The sequence below is a fragment of the Pituophis catenifer genome, unplaced genomic scaffold (assembly GCF_029215685.1).
Source record: "Pituophis catenifer annectens isolate HBS135680 unplaced genomic scaffold, rPitCat1.0.hap2 SCAF_7, whole genome shotgun sequence".
Lineage (NCBI taxonomy): Eukaryota > Metazoa > Chordata > Lepidosauria > Squamata > Colubridae > Pituophis > Pituophis catenifer.
In genome coordinates this window covers 83,987,294-84,009,626 of record NW_027256887.1, presented here as the reverse complement: position 1 = coordinate 84,009,626, position 22,333 = coordinate 83,987,294, and the positions used below count along the sequence as shown (strand labels likewise).

General features: G+C 43.5%; 1 protein-coding gene across 5 annotated transcripts in view; it reads right to left on the bottom strand.

Moving 5' to 3' along the window:
- The window catches only part of ABCC9 (ATP binding cassette subfamily C member 9), a 117,816-nt gene extending 99,505 nt beyond the window's left edge, over positions 1-18,311 (bottom strand). For all 5 annotated transcript variants that reach the window (XM_070946596.1, XM_070946592.1, XM_070946594.1 and 2 more), the window contains exons 1-6: positions 18,241-18,311; positions 12,371-12,534; positions 9,818-9,959; positions 6,058-6,179; positions 3,912-4,078; positions 617-859 (exon numbers count right to left, since the gene is read on the bottom strand). In XM_070946596.1, the coding sequence (XP_070802697.1) occupies positions 617-859; positions 3,912-4,078; positions 6,058-6,179; positions 9,818-9,959; positions 12,371-12,515 (819 nt within the window). In that variant the 5' untranslated portion in view covers positions 12,516-12,534; positions 18,241-18,311. The remainder of the gene's footprint in view (positions 1-616; positions 860-3,911; positions 4,079-6,057; positions 6,180-9,817; positions 9,960-12,370; positions 12,535-18,240) is intronic.
- Between the last annotated feature and the right edge of the window lie 4,022 nt (positions 18,312-22,333).

The following is a 22,333-nucleotide window of genomic DNA, read 5'->3' as shown; positions in this document are numbered from 1 at the left end:
TTGAACCCCAAAATAAGCACTTGGCCTTATTTTCGGGGGAGGACTTATTATTTTGGGGCGCATGGAGCAAGACAGAGCTCCTCTTGCTGTCTTACCTGATTTCCACCTCTGTCTCTCTAACCCTAACCAGACGAAATGGCAAGGATATTTAAGCACATGCGCTTAAATATTTTCGGGGGGGGGTATTTTCTCGGGGGGGGTATTTTTGAGGAGGGCTTATTGTAGCGCATGCACTCAAAAGCCTGATTGGGCTTATTATTTGGGGAGGTCTTATTTTCAGGGAAACAGGGTATAATAATTTATTAATTATAATTACATTATATAAATATTGTACAAATATGACTTAGGCTTAGAATAACTTTATTGTCACTTTGAATGTACACTAATCGGCATACATTAAAATGAAATTTCGTTGCACACAGCTCTCAAGGGGTCGCCACCTCCAAATTATGCATATACCCACATATATTATATGACACAGAGAAACAACATGGTCTAGTTTGGATGTACAAATGTGAGTTTGTACATCTTGTGAGTTTATTTTAATAATTTTATTTTTTTTAAAAAAATAATTTTAATAACTTCACAATGATTAAATAATTATTCAAGGAATTACCTTTTGCTCCTCGTAGGCATCTTTCAAGCAGACATAGTTAGTAAGTGCCCTCATTGCAATGGGCAGCTTGCCTATGGCTTTCAGGTCGATGGGTTTTTTGTGAGCTGATATGATCAGAGGATTCATCCACCAATAAGTTGCCTTGGACAGCAAGTTGACAAAAGGCTGAAGGAATCTCACACCCAGATCCTGGAGGTCTTCAGGCGGCTTTACTTTTTGAGGGCTTGAGAAAAATACATATTTCTGGGGGATAAGACACAGAGAACAGGATGTGTTCATCATTAGCTTGCGATGAAAATATATTTTGCTACTTGAAAGAGAACAGCATGTGGTCCAGAGCTTGTTTCAGTGGTGATATTCAGCCGGTTCTATCCGGTTCGGGCGAATTGGTAGCAGCGGCTGCGGGAGGCTCCGCCCACCCGCCCAGACGTCATCATGTCCCATTTATCCACGTTTTTTATGCTCTGCGCATGCGCGGAAGGCACTTTTGCGAACTGGTAGCGAAGGTAAGTGAATACCACCCCTGGCCTGTTTGATCAAGTGATGAAGGCACCAAGTTAGAAACCAGGAGACTGTGTGAGTTCTAGTCTCACCTTAGGCGTGAAAACCGGCTGGGTGACTTCAGGCCAGTTACAAGGAGACTCTGAGTTCTAGTCCAAGAGACTATAAGTTCTAGTCTCACCTTAGGCGTGAAAGCCAGCTGGGTGACTTTGGGCCAATCACTCCCTCTCAGCCCAACCCATATCAACAAGATTATTGTATAGGACAGGGGTGTCAAACTTGATTTCATTGAGGGCTGCATCAGGGTTGTATTTGACCTTGGGGGGCCGGGCGGGTGTGGTAGGGGTGGGTTTGGCCAGCTCGACATCATTCCTGAAGCTCTCTGCCAGCAAAATCGGAGAGGGCCTGCACGCACCTTCCCGAGCTCCATTTTTGGTGGCAGAGGGCTGCAGGAGGCTGTTGTGGCCGGAAATGGAGCTCGGGAGGCCACACGTGGCCCTCCTGAACTCTGTTTTAGCTGGCAGAGGCATCACGGGCCAGTCCTTCACTGTTTCCAGGGCGGCCCACGGGCCAAATCTAAGCACCACACAGGCCAGATCCAGCCCGCGGGTCTTGAGTTTGACACCCCTGGTATAAGAGGAGGGACAGTGGTGAAATTCGGCTGGCTCTATCCGGATCGCACGATCCGGTAGCGCTGGTGGCGGAGGCTCCATCCACCCACCCAGACATCATCACGTTCCATTTTTGACACTCTGCACATGCACAGAAAGTTCTGCACATGTGTGGAGGAGGCAAGTGCTCACATTTGCAAACCGGTAGTGAAGGTAAGTGAATATCACCTCTGAGGAGGAAGTATTAGATATGTTTTCCCCCATGAGTTATTTATAAAAATAGTAGTGTGATAAAAATAAATAAATATAAACCAATCACTGTATGGTACCCACATCCACTCAAATAAAGGTGCTCAGCACCCAAAGACAGCCAAGGTATTTTGGCACCTGAATCAATATAATAATTTTAAAAAACCTAGCTTATTTCTGGTATAAAAGATCACGTAAGAATGTAAGTGGAAGAATAAATTTGTAGCAGAAGATCCAAACAAAATAAATACTAAGGAACTGGTAAGGGTGTGTTTGTGATACCCTGTTCAATGCACCACTAATTATTCTTTTTGAGTTAGTTTATTTTAAGAAAGATGAATGCCTCCAAATCTGAAAAACAGAACACTTGGCTTTTAGCAAAGGCTAAATCAACCATCTTCAACCGGGCATTCTCCAGCGTTCAAAACCCAAAATTCCCAGACAGCACTGGGCATATAACCAAAACACATCTAAAGCATGCTGGTTGGAAAGGACTGGATTAACCTTCCCCATTTGCCCGTGATTTGTTGAGGACAGTGGTGGGACTTGAATAACTTAACAATCGGTTCTCTGGCTGGGTAGGCGTGGCTGGTTGATCATGTGACTGGGTGGGTGATGTCACACATCATACACAGCCCCGCCTCCCAGCCACTCGCCTAAAAGGCAGGAAGGATTCAGCCAATTGGGGCTAATCCCATCACTGGCTGGCCCCTCCCCTGCCTGTTTTTCAGCCTGTTTTATGGGCCATTTTGGGGGCATTTTCAGCCATTTTTCAGGCTGTTTTCAGGCCGTTTTTGGCCCATTTTCAGGCTGTTTTTCAGCCCATTTTCAGGCCGTTTTCTGCCCAGAAAAAGGCCAGAAAACGGCTTGGAAAACAGCCTGGAAAACAAGCAGGGGCAGGGGCAGCCAGTGGTGGGATTTGCCAGTTCGCCAAACTGCGCAGAATATTTCTTTTTATTTAAAAAGTTTTTTTTTATTTTATAAACAAACAATACATAATCAATCATTCAGTGTATCTTCTGAATACATCTTTTGTGTCTTCTTTTTACTCCTCCAGTATTTATCATATCTTAATATTATCATTTCATTTATTATGACATTTCCCCCACATTTCTTACTTCTCTATTAATACATTTATCTATCTTTTTATTTTATTAAAAATTATACAATAATTTTATCCCCATACAACCTTTAACCCCACCCTTCCCACGCCCCCCCCCAACTTCCCAGAGCAAAAACAGGGTATAACATTAAACAAACATAAGCTAAAATATGCTAATTTACTACAAGATTCAAAACTCCCTCACACTCTTTAACTCCCCTTTTAAAAATTATTCATCAACCTCCCTTTTATAAATTCTCTTATCACATTTCACATTTGTTACTAAAATCCTTTCCATACCTTCTTTTTCAGCATTACTCCCTAATAAAATTCTAAATTAAACATTTATCCTCTTTGGTCATTCATAAACCTCTTGCCAATTTCTGTTTATTCAACATTACTCCCTTGTAAAATTCTAAATTAAACATTTTAAAATTTTCTTTAAAGCATGTCTTTTTTTAAAAAAAAATCAATAAAACATTCTTCAGAATATAAAGATACTGTTAATCCATTGGGTTAAGTTATTTCTAACTCTTAAGTTCATTCTTCAAAGTATAAATTTCAAAACTTTCAGGAAGGATAACTTTTAAAAAGCTATCCATTTTTAGTTAAACATTTTTACTTCAATAAAACATTCTTCAAAATATAACCCTCAAAAGGCTATCCCTTAAATTATATCCAAAACTAAATATAATAAAACACTTCCTTTACATCAAACTGCGCAGAATCTTAACTACCAGTTCGCTTAAACCAGTGTGAACCGGCAGCAGCCCACCTCTGGCTGAGGAACAGTACATGATATTGAGGAACAAACATCTTGAGAAGTTCTTACCCGAACGCGTATCACATTGATCTCCACAGCCATTAGCAGCCCATAAAGCACCACCATCGTCCCAGTGATGCAGAAACGCAGCTGACCAAAATAGATCTCGTCTTGGCAATATCTGACCAGCTTGATAGTTTTGGTGACAAAGGCCATGATCCAGTACAAAAAAAGAGCTGCAGGAGCAAAAGAAATATGTAGCCCTCAATTCCATGCATGCAACATTGATTCTCCAATCAAGCAACTAAATAGGCCATAATCCAAAGAAGGTAGAACTGGGAAAAATTAGACTGAGCAGTCCTAAGCTGGCTGTTTTCTTGCAGACGTTTCATTACCCAACTAGGTAATATCATCAGGGTTAGAAGGGAGTGACATTTGCTCCCTGTTTATGTACAAGTGGCTTGCCCTGCCAGTGTTGATGGGCGTGTTCTTGGTAGTTCCTTGATTAGGCTGCTGTTTAATGGTGCTTTACAGCCATAAAGCATTTCCAGCCATCGCAAAATGTTGCAACACTATCCCTACAATCACATGATTGTGATCTGGGTTCTTTGCACCAGTTGCCAAGTGGCCCATGATCATGTGACTATGATTCTGCAAAGTTCTCTGCTGGCTTCCCCAGAAAATCATTGGGGAAGCCAGCAGGGAAGGTTGCAAGATACAACCATCTCTAAGGGTTGGCTGAAAGGCTGCCTCTCAAGGGGAGCTGAACTCCTTTGGTGGGTGGGATGTGTCAGAGTTTGTTGCAAAAAACAAATCCAGAAGCACGCACAGATAAGCTGATCAGCAGGATTCATTAACTTCTTTATATACACAATAATACATGAAGTAAATTTACAATACCAACAGCAGATTCACAGTTTCATTTCAGCTCAAATCAGCAGACAAGTCCCCACTCACACTGATTTCAGTTTCTCTTTCTCTGCACAGACTCAGAAGCTGCAGACTAAGACGCGCCCTGGCTCCAGTCTGTCTCAGCTCCCAATTGGCTGACTTAGTTGCTATGCCTATTCATTGGCTGACCTTGTTACCATGTCATCCCAGTCATGAATATTCCCTCTGAGAACTACAGGATGTAGTTCTCAGAGGGAGTCAAAATCCAAGCAAAAATAGAGAGTTAACGTGGTAAGGTGGGCAGGGTGTCTCAGGCAGAGTTGCGGGGTAAAGGGGGCTCTTGGAAGCTTGGTGCAAGGAGCATGGAAGCGTCTCTCTGCTCAGGGGCTGAAAATTCTGCTTGGATTTCATCAGGAAGGATTTTCAGCTCCTGAGCGAAACCTCCCAGAGTCTCCCCCACCTATCTGAGGCACCCCACACTCCTTATCCGCGATTCCATCTGCTTAACAACCCATGCGATTACTTAACGAACACAATGGGGACTGCCGGGATTGTGGTTGTTGAGTGAAGCATTCATGTGTGGGCAATCACATGCCATCTTGCTTCAGTCAAAGACTGATATTCTGATCCTAATTGTCATAAGTCGAGCACCACCAGCACACTAACCTCTACACTGATCCAGTTAAGCATGAAAAGGGGCCAATAATCAATCACTCATTTAAATATGTCGAGGAAACAAATGTTTAACAGAATAAGAGTTGGAAGGGACCTTGGAGGTCTTCTAGTCCAACCCCCTGCTCAGGCAAGAAACCCTATCCTATTTCAGACAAATGGTTATCCAACATCTTCTTAAAAGCTTCCAGTGTTGGAGCATCCACAACTTCTGGAGGCAAATTGTTCCACTGATTAATTGTTCTCACTCTCAAGAAATTTCTCCTTAGTTCTAGGTTGCTTCTCTCCTTGATTAGTTGCTTCTTGCCCTGCCCTCAGGTGCTTTGGAGAATAGTTTGACTCCCTCTTTTTTGTGGCAGCCCCTGAGATAGTGGAACACTGCTATCATGTCTCCCCTAGTCCTTCTTTTCATTAAACTAGACATACCCAGTTCCTGCAACCGTTCTTCATTTGTTTTAGCCTCCAGTCCCCTAATCATCTTTGTTGCTCTTCTCTGCACTCTTTCTAGAGTCTCCACATATTTTTTACATCGTGGAGACCAAAACTGGGTGCAGTATTCCTATTGTGGCCTTACCAAGGCATTATAACGTGGTATTATCCCTTCAGCGTTGCCCTATTTCGAATGTAGATATTTTAAAAAGAAAATACTTACCCAGAAGTAATTTTGGAAAATTTGATGTCTCAATATTGTGGTAATATACTATGGACGTAGTAGCTGCTACAAATCCCATTATAGCAGGCAGGAAGAGGTGCAGATGGCAAGACGGCAATTTTCTGTAAAGGAACCAAGGTTGTTGTCAGAGTCATGGCTGTATTTCAATGCAGAGACGTTCAAGAAATGGATTATAAACTCAGCAGAATTTCATTCAAAGCTAACCTCTGTCTGGGTAGTCCTCAACTTTTTTTTTTTTTTAATTTGATTTATATGCCGCCCTTCTCCAGAGACTCAGGGCGGCTTACAGTGCGTTAAGCAATAGCCTTCTTACTTTTGTATATTTATACAAAGTCAGTTTATTGCCCCCACAAACTGGGTCCTCAATTTACCTACCTTAGAAAGGATGGAAGGCTGAGTCAACCTTGAGCCTGATGAGATTCGAACTTACAGTAATTGCAGACAGCTGGTGTTAATCACAATGCTATCAGTCTGCTGAGCCACCAGGCCATTTTTTTAAAAAAATTTGATTTATATGCCGCCCTTCTCTGGAGATTCAGGGCGGCTTACAATGCGTTAAGCAATAGCCTTCATACTTTTGTACATTTATACAAAGTCAGCTTATTGCCCCCACAAACTGGGTCCTCATTTCACCTACCTTAGAAAGGATGGAAGGCTGAGTCAACCTTGAGCCTAGTGAGATTCGAACTTACAGTAATTGCAGACAGCTGGTGTTAAATTACAGTGCTCTGTCTGTTGTGCTATCCAGGCTCCTGGTTTAGGAGTAACTTATTACTACAGTTTGCTTAGTGACCATTCAAAGTTATAATGCCAAAGAGATGTATGACCATTTTTCACACTTATGACCATCATAGCATCCCCATGGTCAGGTAATCCAAATTCACACACTTGGCACACATTCACTCATGTTTATGACGGTTGCACCGTCCCAAGGTCATGTGATCACCTTTTGTGACCTTCTGACCAGTGATGGGATTCAAATTTTTTTACTACCGGTTCCGTGGGCGTGGCTTGGTGGGCGTGGCAGGGGAAGGTTACTGTAAAATCCCCATTTCCTCCCGATGAGCTGGGTCTCGGGAGGCAGAGAATCGATGTGGGTAGGGCCAGTCAGAGGTGGTATTTACCAGTTTATTTTATTTTTTTTATTTTACTTCAAATTTATATACCGCCCTTCTCCCTAGGGACTCAGGGTGGTGTACGGCGGAAGGCACGGAGGTCTTGGATTCTCCTTATCTCTGGGGGCAGCTGATTCCAGAAGGTGGGAGCCCCCACAGAGAAGGCCCTCCCACTGGGGGTCACCAGCCTGCAGTGCTTGGCTTATGGCACCCCGAGGAGGCCCTCTCTGTGGGAGCGCACGGGTCGATGGGAGGCCGTCGGTGGCAGAAGGCGGTCTCAAAGATAACTAGGTCCTATGCCATGGAGCGCTTTAAAGGTGGTAACCAACACCTTGAAGCGCACCTGGAAGACCACTGGGAACCAGTGCAGCTCGCGCAGGAGAGGTGTTATGTGGGAGAGCCATGCGGCTCCCGTGACTACCCACGCGGCCGCATTCTGGACCAGTTGGAGCCTCCGGGTGCTCCTCAAGGGGAGCCCCATGTAGAGAGCGTTGCAGTAGTCCAGGTGAGAGGTGACGAGGGCATGAGTGACTGTGCACACGGAATCCCGATCAAGAAAGGGGCGCAACTGGCGAATCAGGCGAACCTGACAAAAGGTCCCCCTGGCAACAGCCGTCAGATGTTCTCCGCACTACTCAAAATTTCCGATACCGGTTCTCCAGAATTGGTCAGAACCTGCTGAATACCATCTCTGCTTCTGACAAGCAAAGTCAATGGGGAAGCCGGATTCACTTAACAACCACGTTGCTAATTTAGGAACTGAAGGGATACACCTAACAACCTTGGGAAGAAAGGTCATAAAACAGAGCAAAAATTTTGGGCTCAATTGTGATCGTAAGTCAAGGACTACCTGTACTGCATTTGTTGGCAAGTCTTGACCTTCAACATCTCCTAAAACAATACCAAGACAACTAGAGATGAACCTCACAGCAACAGTTTAAATAACGTTAGGCCGACTTTCTTCTGGCAACCCAGAAGGATCTCTGGGCAAAGTTATGATTAGGATAAATTAGGCTTACTTTGTTAAACTGATGTTTTTTAATTGCTAATCCAATCAGCCTCTTGGGAAAGCTTTCCTGAAAATGTTTGCCTTTGGAAGGACAATTTTTTTTTTAAATTAGATTTATATGCCGCCCTTCTCCGGAGACTCAGGGCGGCTTACAATGCGCTAAGCAATAGCCTTCATCCTTTTGTATATTTATACAAAGTCAGTTTATTGCCCCCACAAACTGGGTCCTCAATTTACCTACCTTAGAAAGGATGGAAGGCTGAGTCAACCTTGAGCCTTGGCGAGATTCGAACATGCAATAATTGCAGACAGCTGAATGTTAATAACAGGCTTTTAGTCTGTTGAGCTATCCAATCAGGTTGTCCTTGACTAATGACCATTCATTTAGCAATGATTCCAAGTTTAGAGCCGTGGTGGCGCAGTGGTTAGAATGCAGTACTGCAGGCAAACTCTACCCACAGTCTGGAGTTCGATTCTGATAAGGCTCAAGGTTGACTTCGCCTTCCATCTTTCCGAGGTCGGTAAAATGAGGACCCAGATTTTTAGGGGCAATAGGTTGACTCTGTAAACTGCTTAGAGAGAGTTGCCTGATCGGCAGAGGCTTTTCAAAGCATTTTTTTGCAACCTCTTCTGCTGAAGAGGTTATAGAAAAAATGCTTTGAAAAGTTTAAAAAAAAAAAAAAGTTGGCCACAGCCACCCAGTCACATTAACACCCCCCCCACCAAAGCCACGCCCACAGAACCAGTAGTAACAAATTTTACATTTCACCCCTACTTTTATGATAGCTGCATCTTTTCTTAGGCCTTTCGCAACACATTGGGAAAAAACAGACTGGACTTCAGGAACTGCCCATAAGTGTCATCTATATCAGTGGTGGGTTCCTCCCAGTTCAGTCCGGTTCGGTCCAGCCGGTAGTGGTGACGATATGATGTCACCGAACCGGTTCTCCCCCTGCCCTCCCACCCCTCCACGTTATTCTTACCTTTTATTTGGTCCCACCCCCAATCTATTGCTGCCTCCTGAGTCCCAGCTGATGACTAGAGGGAAAAAAAACTGTTTAAACTCTTGCCACGGGGCTTCAAAGGGCCGCCCTACAGCTGATCAGTGTTAAAAGCAAACAAATGAGTCGGGTCGTAAGTGCGAGGACTGGTCGTAAGTGCGAGGACCTTCCAGAAATGACTCTGACCAGCTAGCCACGCCTACCTAGTCACATGACCTCCAAGCCACACCCACAAAATAAGCCACGCCCACAGAACCGGTAGTAAAAAAATTTAGAACCCACCTCTGATCTATATCAGGGGCAACTTTAAGACTTATGGACTTCAACTCCCAGAAATCCCCATTCAGGGAATTCTGGGAGTTGAAGTCCACAAGTCTTAAAAGTTGCCAAGGTTGCCAAGTCTTAAAGTTGCCCCTGATATAGATCTATCTGATCTATATCATGTATGGAGCCTTTTTGCCTTTGAATTTAAAATCTATTAAATATAAAACCAAGCATTTTTGGAAGGTGCTTTTGAATGGATAAAGTAGCCCCGTGGGAAAGGTTTTACAGCTCACGGCTAATTTGGGCCCCATCATTAGCCGGGGTTTTGACTCCCCTTCCTCAGCACTTACGAATCTGAAACAATGCCTTCGCCGATTTCACACACGTGGACAAAAAGGAGAGTGAACGTCAGAATCCATCGCAGGTTGTGCCCAGGGAAGTGTAGCCATGTGTTGTGATGGATCTGGACTTTGGAGCTTTGGCTTCCCCATCCTAAAATAAAGAATCCAGTTAAAGAGTTGTAGAAAGTCAGAAAGCAGAAGAGCAAAGTAAGAGATGCATATCTCAGTTGTAGGTTGGTATAAGAGCCAGTTTGGTCTAGACGAGTCGTGATGGCGAACCTATGGCACTGTTGTGGCCCGTACGCAGCCTGTGCAGCTGGTGGCTGATTCGGACAGCGAGGAGGCTGGTGTGGTGCTGCGCCAGCAGCCTGTGCAGCTGGCACTTGAGTCGGACAATGAGGAGGCTGGAGAAGATGTGGTGCCAGAGGTGAGGATTGAGCCAGGGCCTTCAGAACCTCCAGAAGCTCCCTTAAGTGAAGAGGACGAAGAGGAGGAGCCTCTTCTTGATGCATGGGCGTGCAGAGCTGCCAAAAGACAGGAGTGGCTCCTCAGGAGGAGGTCTCCTCGAGAGTAAGGCTTGGGGCTAATTGGCCACTCCCTTAACCTATTAAGGAGGAACGCCAACTGAAGCAATTTGCAGGGAACAACTTAGTTCACATACCTTCGTGTCTTGCCTTGCTTATCTTATCAGCTTCCTGCAAATTGCTTCTGGGCATTCTGCCAATCATAGTAAGCTTTCAGTTATTATTCTTTGAATTCTTGGCGGCTGTTAATGCAATTAATTAACAGCCGTTGTTGTAAAAGACTGGTTTATTTAGTAAACTAAGGTTTGAACGGACTTTGTGTGTGCTGCGTTCTTTAGGTTCCATAGCTGGGGCAGAACAGGCACGTATGCCAGAGGTGGCACGCAGAGCCTTCTCTGCTGGCACATGCACTGTTGCCCCAGGTCAAATCTCCATGGCATTTCTTTTGCCAGCTTCTGTTTCCCTGCAAACGGCGAAACAGAAGTTCACAAAAGAAAAAGATCTTACCTCTTGCCGCACTACCGGTGTTGGGATGCCCTGCCTCCCGCCAGCCAGCTGGTCTTTGGGTCTTTGCTGCGCATGCACGCATGTCCGTGCATGTGTGTGGGCATGTCAGCACATTTGTGCATGTCAGCACATGTGCACATTCATGTACGCGCACACACCTTTCAGTTTGGGCATGCACACATATGCAGTTTGGGCACTCGGTGTCTAAAAGGTTCACCATTGCTGGTCTAGAGGTTAAGGCACCAGGCTAGAAACTGGGAGACCGTGAATTCTAGTCCTTCCTTAGCCATGAAAGCTAGCTGGGTGACTTTGAGCCAATCACCAGGAGACATGAGTTCTAGTTCCATTGAAAGCTGGATGGGTGACCTTGACCGAGTCACTCTGTCTCTACACAAACCATATTGGGAGTATGTTTGCTACCTTCAGTTATTTGTAATAATAATAAAAGCGGGATATAAATAAAAAATGAATAAAATATCCCTTGAAGCTCCATTTTCTCCTAGTATTCTCCTACATAACCATGCCTGATTTTATGGCCTTTTTTTGTGGTGATTGTTAAGCAAATCCATTGTCTGCAATGGATGTTTTTTTGCCAGAAACCAGCTTCTGGCAAAAAAAAGAGAGAGTCATAAATTGTGATTACATATGTGTGAGATGCTGCACACGGCCACAAATGCAGGCTGGTTGCCAAGCCCTCAAAACAGGATCATGTAACTGACATGGATATGGAATTTAAAAAATGAAATAATTAAGAAGAAAACAGAAATGGAGAGAAAATGAGATAGATTTGGATAGATGGATGGATGGATGGATGGATGGATGGATGGATGGAAGGAAGGAAGGAAGGAAGGAAGGAAGGAAGGAAGGAAGGATAAAAAGCAGAGGGTGGGAGAGAGGGAGGGAGGGAGGGAAGGAAGGAAGGAAGGAAAAGGAGGGAGGGAGAGGGAGAGAGGAAGGGAGAGAGGGAGGGAAGGAAGGAAGGAAGGAAGGAAGGAAGGAAGGAAGGAAGGAAGGATAAAAAGCAGAGGGAGGGAGGGAAAGAAGGAAGGAAGGAAGGAAAAGGAGGGAGGGAGGGAGGGGGAGAGAGGAAGGGAGAGAGGGAAGGAAGGAAGGAAAAGGAAGGAGAGAGAGGGAGAGAGGGAGAGAAGGAAGGAAGGAAGGATAAAAAGCAGAGAGGGAGGGAGAGGGAGGGAGGGAGGGAAGGAAGGAAGGAAAAGGAGGGAGGGAGAGGGAGAGAGGAAGGGAGAGAGGGAGAGAGGGAAGGAATGAAGGAAGGATAAAAAGCAGAGAGAGGGAGGGAGAGGGAGGGAGGGAGGGAAGGAAGGAAAAGGAAGGAGGGAGGGGGAGAGAGGAAGGGAGAGAGGGAGGGAGGGAGAGAGGGAAGGAAGGAAGGAAGGAAAAGGAGGGAGGGAAGGAGGGAGGGAGGGAGGAAGAAAGGAAGGAAGGCCGATTGATTGGTATGTTTTTTTATAAGGCTTAAACTATGCAAACTTAAAAACGATTGGAAAAAGCTGGCGGTGGCATTCCTTACCAATAAACAATATAGGAAAGGTGATGAATAAGAGGAAGACGTGAGGCACCAAATTGAGGGCATCCAGAAAACAGACATTCCTTACGAATCCATCGCTCATGTTATAAGCAGAAATGTTGTCGTTGCCACAAAATGCAATTTTCATTTCTGCCTCTGGAACTTTGCTGCAAAGTAAAACAGGGCAAAACCTTATAAAACCATCAGAGAAAGATTCACATTTAAATCACTTGCACGTCCAGTATTGCAGTTTACTTCATATTTGGTGCCTATACATCCCATATTTCCTTCAAGGTACTCAAAAGAGAGTTCCGAGTACAAGTAAATCAGATTATGGATTACAGATTAACAGAGTTGGAAGGGATCTTGTAGGTCATCTAGTCCAACCCCCCACTCAAGCAGGAGACCCTACACCATTTCTGACAGATGGCAGTCCAGCCTCTTCTTAAAAGCCTCCAATGATGAAGCTCCCACAACTTCCGAAGGCAACTTCTGTTCCATTGGTTGATTGTTCTCACTGTCAGAAAGTTCCTCCTTATTTCTAGGTTGAATCTCTCCTTGATCAGTTTCCATCCATTGTTCCTTCTTCTGGTCTTCAGGTGCTTTGGAAAATAGCTTGACCCCTTCCTCTCTGTGGCAGCCCTTCTAATGACCACAATTAAATCCAAAATTTCTGTTGCTAAGTGAGACAATTATTAAGTGAGTTTCGCCCCATTTTACGACCTTTCTTGCCAGAGTTGTTAAAGTGAATCACTGCCACTGGTTAATTTAGTCACACTTTTGTGAAGTGATTCTGGCTTCCCATTGGCTTTTTTTTTTTAATTTGATTTATATGCCGCCCTTTTCCGGAGACTCAGGGCGGCTTACAATGCGTTAAGCAATAGCCTTCATTCTTTTGTATATTTTATACAAAGTCAGCTTATTGCCCCCACAAACTGGGTCCTCATTTAACCTACCTTAGAAAGGATGGAAGGCTGAGTCAACCTTGAGCCTGGCGAGATTCGATCTTGCTTTAATTGCAGACAGCTGGTGTTAAATTACAGTGCTTTAGTCTGCAGAGCTATCCAGGCTTTGCTTGTCAGAAGGTCGTAAAAAGGGATCTTATGACCCCGGGACATTGCAACCGTCATAAATACATGCCAGTTCCCAAGCATCTGAATTTTGATCACCTGATCGCCACGGGGATGCTACAACAGTCATAAGCGTGAAGAACGGTCCTAAGTCGCATTTTCCAGTGCCGTTGTAACTTTGAACGGTCACTAAATGAATGGCTCTAAGTCAAGGTCTACGTGTTGTGGCCCGTCAGCAGCCTGTACAGATTGTAGCTGATTCCAAGAACGTGGAGGCTGATGTGGTGCTGCGCCAGCAGCCTGTGCAGCTGGCGCTCGAGTCGGACAGTGAGGAGGCTGGAGAAGATGTGGTGCCAGGGCCTTCAGAACCTCCAGAAGCTCCTTTAAGTGAAGAGGACGAAGAGGAGGAGCCTCTTCTCAATGCACGAGCTGCCAAAAGGCAGGAGTGGCTCCTCAGGAGGAGGTCTCCTCAAGAGTAAGGCTTGGGGCTAATTGGCCACTCCCTTAGCCTATTTAAGAAGGAACACCACTTGCAACAAGCTGTGGAGAACAACTTCAGTTCACTCTCCTTCATGGCTGCAAAATTGCTTCTGGGCTTTCTGCCAACTCTAGTAAGACTGTGATTACCTTATCTTAGAATTCTGGTAGGCTGTTAAGACAGTTCATTAACAGCCTTTGAATTATAAAGACTAAGTTATTTGAGTAAAATAAGATTTGTATAGAGTTTGTGTGTGCTGCGTTCTTTGGGGTCCGTAGCTGGGGCGGAACACTACCTGTACTCGTCTTCCTGTTCTGTAAGGTAGAAGAGGCCAAGTGACACCAGTAATCTTCAATTTACAACTGGTCATTTAGCAACCATTCAAAGTTACAACTGAGTCCCCCCAAAAGCACTTACGACCCAGTTCAAAAGTTCCAACAGCTGAGCTTCTCCCACCACCTCCGTCCAAGTGACCATATTTTGGGCAACTGGACTTGACAACTGGCCCACATTTATGGTTGTTTGCCGTCATCCATCGTCACATGACCACAATTTATAATGTTTTTGATGGAAACCAGCATTTCCAGCAAAAACGCCCCCTAGCAAACAAGGGATTCGCTCAATGAAACTTACAGTTCTACAAAACCATTGTAATCTCAATATGGGGCCAAATATAGTCAATTACCTGGCAATGCATAAAAAATTTCCTTGAGAGTAGACCAGTGGTGAAATGTAAAATTTGTTACTACTGATTCTGTGGGCATGGCTTGGTGGTGGTGGGGTAATGTGACTGGGTGGGCATGACCAATCTTTTTTTTTTTAACTTTTAAAAGAGCCTTGGTAGTACAGTGGTCTAAGGCACCCTGTTATTAAGCTGGTTATTAAGACCAGCTGCCTGCAATTATTGCAGGTTCGAATCTCACCAGGCTCAAGGTTGACTCAGCCTTCCATCCTTTCTAAGGTAGGTAAAATGAGGACCCAGATTGTGGGGGCAATAAGCTGACTTTGTATAAATATACAAAAGTATGAAGGCTATTGCTTAACGCATTGTAAAGCGCCCTGAATCTCCGGAGAAGGGCGGCATATAAATCAAATTTTTTAAAAAAAAAAAAAAACATTTTTTCTGCAATCTCTTCGGCTGAAGAGGTTGTAAAAAAAATGCTTTTAAAAGCCTCTGACGATCCCAGCTGAGCCGCGCGATTATCAGAGGCTTTTTTTTTTTTTTACTTTTAAAAGTAAAAAAACTTTTTTTTACTTTTATTGCTGAGCACATTGTAAGCCGCCCTGAGTCTCCGGAGAAGGGCGGCATATAAATCAAATTTAAAAAAAAAAAGCATTTTTTCAGCCAAAGAGGTTGTAGAAAAAATACTTTTAAAAATAAAAAAAAAAAGCCTCTGATAATCGCGTGGCTCAGTTGGGCTTGAGGGGGGCAGGGATTTTTGCTACTGGTTCTCCGAACCACCCGTCGCCATTACCACCGGATCGAGCGATCCGGTCCGAACCGGGAGCATTTCACCCCTGGAGTAGACTAATGCAGACCAAGGAAAAGGTTCAGAACCATGAACCTTTATATAAGGGCCCTCAAACAGGGTAGTAACAAGACCTCATAAATGAGTTTGTGAAAGTTCAATGAGAAAAGCTAATAATTTTACTGAGATTAGGGTTGAGCAAAATAAGGAGGGAGGGACCCTTTTTTCCAATAATTAAATCTGAAGCTAGCCATGACTGAGGTTTACACGCTTACAAGAACCACCCTGAGTCCTGCTGGAGAAGGGCGGTATACAAATTAAATTAATAAATTAATAAATTAATAAATAAACCATCCGTTGGTCTTTGAAGTAAAGAGCAAAACCTAGATCAGTGATGGTTAACCTTTTCTAGACCGAGTGCCCGAAACGTGCGAATGCGTGCATGAATGCGTGTGCACTCAAACCCCCAAATGCAATGTGCACAAAGCCCCACGCATGTGTCCTGCCCCCCCACGCATGCGTGCCTCCCCACACGTGCCCCTCCCCGCATGCCCGGTAGACACCCAACGACCAGCTGGCTGGTGGGAGGCGTGAGTGCATGCTTGGTAGAGCTGAACTGGGGTGATGGCTCACATGCCCACAGAGAGAGTGCTGCGTGCCACCTGTGCCACGCGCGCCACAGGTTCACCATCACGGACCTAGATCAAAAATTGACAGTTTCCCATCTGTTGCGTGAAATAGTTTAAGTGTTTTCTGTTTTTAAATTGTCTCTCTCCTCTAAGTTGTACTGGCCTGGCCTGGCCTAAATCTTCTCCCCTTTTAAATATAAATTTTAAATACAAATTTTAATCTGTTTAAATTATGGGGTATTTTAAATTCAGCCAAATTATTTAATTCATTTTTAATTTATTCTAAATTTTTGTATTTCTGTGTTTTTATCTTCTGGCTGTTCACCGCCCTGAGTCCTTCGGGAGAAGGGCGGTATAGAAATTTAATAAATAAATAAATAAATAAATAAGTTGCTCACAACCCCCTGGGATATCTTGACCCACAATTTGAGAACCCTGCCTTGATGTACCATGGAAGCCCATCCCATCCAATAAGCCACGGTTAAGAGAAGCATGGCTTAACCCATTGTAGTACATTAAATCTGTGCCCTGTAACCAAAACTTTGTTAAACCGTCTACTTTAAATGCATGTGTTTCACTCGATAAAAGCTCTAAAGTCTTTTGCAACCACATAGATAATTATCAAATAAAAATAAGAGAGTTAAATTCATATTTCTGAATAACCTAGTGACAAGTTATGACCGTACTCTCATACACACTTAAGGAAGGAAATATAACATAGCATAATGGAAATTATTTTTACGGAAATATCATTGCACAGTTAAATTTTTATAACAGATACTGTACATATCTTGACTATGATATATCACCACTTCCTTATTTCATCTTGTGATGTCAATGGGTTGTTGGTTTTTTTGGTGCTATTTACTTTCTTTGGTCCACGTCTACAGAACCCTCCTTATCTGTGGCAGCTTAAGTAATATTTCTCATCTTCCTAGATAAATAATTCCATATATTTGTTGTTGTGAGCCATTCAGAGTAGTTTATATTGGGTGGCCCTATAAAACTTTTAAATAAATTAAATAAATAAAGGTTACATTCCACTTGCTCTTTTTATTGTTTCATTTTTAAAAACCTTGTGTGGATTATTTATATTTCATTCTCCACAATATTCCAGGGACAAGTATGATAAAACTATTCTTATCAGAAAGTATTTAGAATTTACTTTCAATGGACTGGAGAGCTGAGCTGAATATTTATTTATTTGTTTGTTTATTAAATTTACTTGTTGCCTATCTCACGGAGGGGATGTTGTAGGCAGCTAACGGCAATAAAAAAAGGAAGAAATGAAAAGTGTGTAAATGGAACAGAAGATAATAGAACAATAAAATAAACACTGAAAAATAACCTAGCGAAAATACAGCAATATGATATACGCTAATTATACCTAAAATCAAGTGAAGAATTCATTCTTTTCTCACAGATTTTTCTGCTGCTTGGATCAAGTTCCTCAGGCATAAATGACAGAATTCATGATCCTGCCGCAAAATAGGGTTTTGTTCCTTATTCTGCCATAGAGAGAGGTTAAATATATATATATATCAAAGACATTTCATGGCATTACAATCCTATCAATAGATAGACATGAAGGAGTATCTCAATAGGCATTACTTTGAAGTAAACATATTTAAGATTGGCTTTAGTTTCTCTGACAGGTCGGTCTGTGCTGCACGCATATACACAGGAGAGTACCCAAATACACCCATAAACAAAGACAGAAACACATTTACACATCTGTAAGGGACTTGCTCAGAAAAAATAATAATAATACTGACTCATAATAATATTTTGCTTAAGGGTGAAAGCAGTTTTAATCTCAAAAGAAACATTTGCAGCTCTTTCTCAGTCCGTTTTAACTTTTCCAAAGTTACTTGCCACAGTCCTTAACGCTTTGATAATATACCGCCTTCCCTTCTGATTTTATATCAGAACTTGACATGCGAAAAAAGAGAGAAAATTTAGGATGGTTAACCTTGGTTAGACGAAGGGAAGAGAAACAGTTTGTACCACCATTGTGACTATTTTCCCCAAAGAAGGAGGGCACGATCCTTCTTAAGAACTGGCAAAGAAATTTTGTAAGCATTTTTTCCCTCTCAGTTCAACTCTGAATAGAAGTAGAAAGAAGGCGGTAGAGAAAACTTTGCTTCAGAAGATATGAGGGAAAGGAGAGAAAGATCGAATAAGGATGAACTTTCAAAGCTCAAGAGAAGATTGCAAGAGTTCTTACCTTCATAAACACACAAACACACTCTGGCACCAAATGCCAAATGCGTTTCTCCCCGGCGTGGCCAATATCATCCGGACGGCAAAGGCTGCTCTACCAGAAGAAGGGGACTCAGATTATTTTTAGACAGGTGATGAGAGGATCAGCTGCTGCCTCCTATCGGGTTTCTGGAGCATGCAGATTCCATTTCTTAATTTTATTTTTATTTTTTTCCCACCCAGAAAATCCAGAGAACAGGAAACTGGGAAGAAGTTTCTCTGAACAATGATGTATTTAAATGATTGTCTTGGGTTTTTTTTTTTTTAATATCTTGTTTCTTCACTAAAATGTACTCAGCGCAATATAAACAAAAAAAGGGGGAGTTTCAAGAGCTTCGTTCCACGGACAGAGGTGGAGTCTCCCTCTTTTTTGAGATTTTCAGCTAATCTTGATAAGGAAAAAAAAATCAAAAACTTGATTTTTGGTTAAAGGCAGAAAATCACTGCAAATGTAGCGGGGGAAAGGAAATTGCATCGTCTCTTCTTGGCCAAGAAGTATTTGTTTATTTGTTTATTTATTTATTTATTTATTTATTTATTTATTTATTTATTTATTTATTTGTCAAGAACGTATCAGGTAATTTATATAATTATAAGCACGAATTGAATACATAAAATAGATACGAATAGAGGAAACATTAGGACAGGGACGGTAGGCACACTGGTGCTCTTATGCTCGCCCCTTAAAGACCTCTTAGGAATGGGGTGAGGTCAACAGTAGACAGTCTTAGGTTAAAATTTTGGGGGTTTGGGGATGAAACCACAGAGTCAGATAGTGCATTCCAGGCATTGACCACTCTGTTGCTGAAGTCGTATTTTCTGTAAAGTAAAAGTAAACCTGTTTGCTTTCTTTCCTAAAATTAAAAATCAAGTTATACTTTTTCCCCTTCTTCTTCCATTTAATTGTGTCTGATTCTCGAAGGCTGCCTGGACAAATCCTTGCAGTAAGAGCCTGGTGGTGCAGCGGACTAAAGTGCTGTTAATTAGCACTTAGCTGCCAGCTGCCTGCAATTACTGCGAGTTCAAATCTCACCAGGCTCAAGGTTGACTCAGCCTTCCATCCTTCCGAGGTAGGTAAAATGAGGACCCAGATTGTGGGGGCAATAAGCTGACTTTGTATAAAAAAGAACACCGCTTATGGGGGGCCGAAAGCCCTACTAAGCAGGTATATACAAAAGTAAGAAGGCTATTGCTTAACGCATTGTAAGCCTCCCTGAGTCTCCGGAGAAGGGCGGCATATAAATCGAACCAATAAATAAGTTTACTTGGCGAGGTTATTCAGAAGTGATTTGCCATTGCCTCCTTCCTAGGGCTGAAAGAAAGTGTCTGGCACAAAGTCATCCAGGCGTCCTTGGACTCAAAGCAGGACTAGAACTCAGTCTCCTGTTTTCTAGCTGGCACCTTATCCACTGCACCAAATGGGCTCTCCATATAAATGTGGTAAAACTCCATTATAGTTAGGGGGATCGAATAATTTCAGCTTCACTCCATTTCTCCTTTTTAAAATAATTACAGGTAGTCCTTGATTTACAACAGTTCATTTAGTAACTAGGTGGCTCCGTGGCTAAGACACTGAGCTCGTCGATCAGAAAGTTTGGCAGTTTGGCGGTTCGAATCCCTAGTACAGATCCCTTCCAACTCTGTTACTGTTACTGACCGCTCAAAGTTACAATAGCACTAAAAAAAAAATGACTTATGGCTGTTTTTCACAGGACCGTTGCAGCATCTCCATGGTCTCGTGATCAAAATTCAGACGCTTGGCAACTGACTCAGATTTATGACGGTTGCAGTGTCCCGGGGTCATGTGATCACCTTTCGCAACCTTCTGTCAATGGGCAAGCCAGATTCACTTAGCAACCGTGTTACTAATTTAACAACTGCAGTGATTCACTTAACAACTGTGGCAAGAAAGGTCGTAAAAAGGGACAAAGTTCACTTCACAACTATCTCGCTTAGCAACAAGAAACTTTTGGCTCTAGTGTGGTCATAAGTTGAGGACCCCCCGTATACAGAGAGGGTCAAAAAAGTCAAGATGTGTCAAGTCCTCCAAACCAACAAAAAACACATGGTGAATCTTCCAAAAGGGGTTTGTTATTGTTATTGTTTCACACCAAGAGCCTTGGTAGTACAGTGGTCTAAAGCACCCTGTTATTAAGACCAGCTGCCTGCAATTACTGCAGGTTCGAATCTCGCCAGGCTCAAGATTGACTCAGCCTTCCATCCTTTCTAAGGTAGGTAAATTGAGGACCCAGTTTGTGGGGGCAATAAGCTGACTTTGTATAAATATACAAAAAAGGATGAAGGCTATTGCTTAGCGCATTGTAAGCCGCCCTGAGTCTCCGGAGAAGGGCGGCATATAAATCATTTTTTTTAAAAAAAAATAGACACCATCTTGCCGGACTGCATCGAGCACAGACTCTGGGAACTATTAGGGAGGAGCTGTCTTCACCCTCTTTCTCTCACACAAAAGTATCTGAACTGAGTTGCCTCTTGCTCCTCTGAAATGCAGCTTCTCCCTCCTGGGGATCTGTCCCACTCCATTCCATCATGTCATGTTGCCCATAACCATGTGATCAAAGTCCCTTTTTAGATTTGTTGCAATGTACATTTTTAAAAGGTGGATCTTTGTGCGGTTGTGGACCTGTTGACTTTTGGTAACATCCCGTCCCCCTGAATTACAAATCCATTTCGGTTCTCTCTTATCAGGCAGACCAGACAGGAGGCAAGGATGACAGAATCTTCATCGCACAGAGAGATTTCTGTTCTGACCTGAGTCAGTAAAACACACGAGTAGTCCCAAAAACCTGTTTTATTAACAGCTGTGAATTCTGTTCATTCACAGATGAGTCCCAAATAGTTGTAAAGAGTCCTTCGGGATAAGGTGGGATAATCACCCACCTTTATTATCTCCCTTGACACGCTGCCAAAGACCTAATTGGCAAAGCCACACGGAGTCCAGAATCAAACAGAGCTTCAGACTTTAAACTGCACAGAATTAACAACGTTGCTTCCTGCAAAGGCCCACATGCCTTTGCTCCTCTTTTAAGTCTTATGGGAGGGGCCAATCATCTCCAAGCCCTACTCCCAAGACGTCCCTTTTGTTTTAACAGTTCTTGCCTTCTGGCAGCTCTGCGCATGCACACACTGGGAACAGGCTCCCCCTGTTCCTCTGCCTCGCTGAGGTCCAATTCTGGAGGCTCTGGAGGCACCATGTACCTCCCAGATAGCCCTTTCTCTACCTCCGATGCAGAGCCCTCTTCCGAGCCTTCCCCAGACTCCAGGACTGGCCCATGTTCCTCCCCTGGCTCCTCATTTTCCGACACTGCTGCCAGTTCTGCAGGCTGCTGGCAGACCACAACAGTTTCTGTCATGGGAAAATTCTTAATGGGCACATTTGGTAGGGAAGTAGCTTGGTCCAAGGGTTAAAATACTGGATTGAAGTAGAGAAAACTGAGTTTTCTAATCCCGCCTCAGGCACCAAGCCAGCCAGGTGACCTTGGGCCAGGACCTCTCTCAGCCCTAGGAAGGAGGTGAGGGAAAACCACTTCTGAACTCTGGCCAAGAAAACTGCAGGGCAGTCTTTCCAAACTCTTGCAAGGTTAAGTTGGGCGGACTTCAATTCCCAGAATTCCCCCAGCCAGCATGAGTAAGTGAGAACTGGAACGATATCTGGAGACAAGATGTCATGTCTCCTAACTCCAAACCAGAACAGATCAGAGATTGTAGAGGAAAGGTTTTTTCACAGCAGCCTGAGATGGCTGGGAAGACCCAAAACTAGGAAGTCCTCAAACCAGGGGTGAAATCCAGCAGGTTCAGACAGGTTCTGGAGAACCATTAGCGGAAATTTTGAGCACTTCCGAGAACTGGTAGCGGAAATTTTGAATAGTTCGGACAACCGGCAAGTACCACCTCTGGATGGCCCTAGAGTGAGGTGGGAATGGAGATTTTGCAATACCCTTCCCCCAGGAGTGGGGAAGGAATGGGGATTTTGCAATATCCTTCCCCTGGAGTGGGGTGAGAATGGAGATTTTGCAGTATCCTTCCCCAGCCACGCCTAC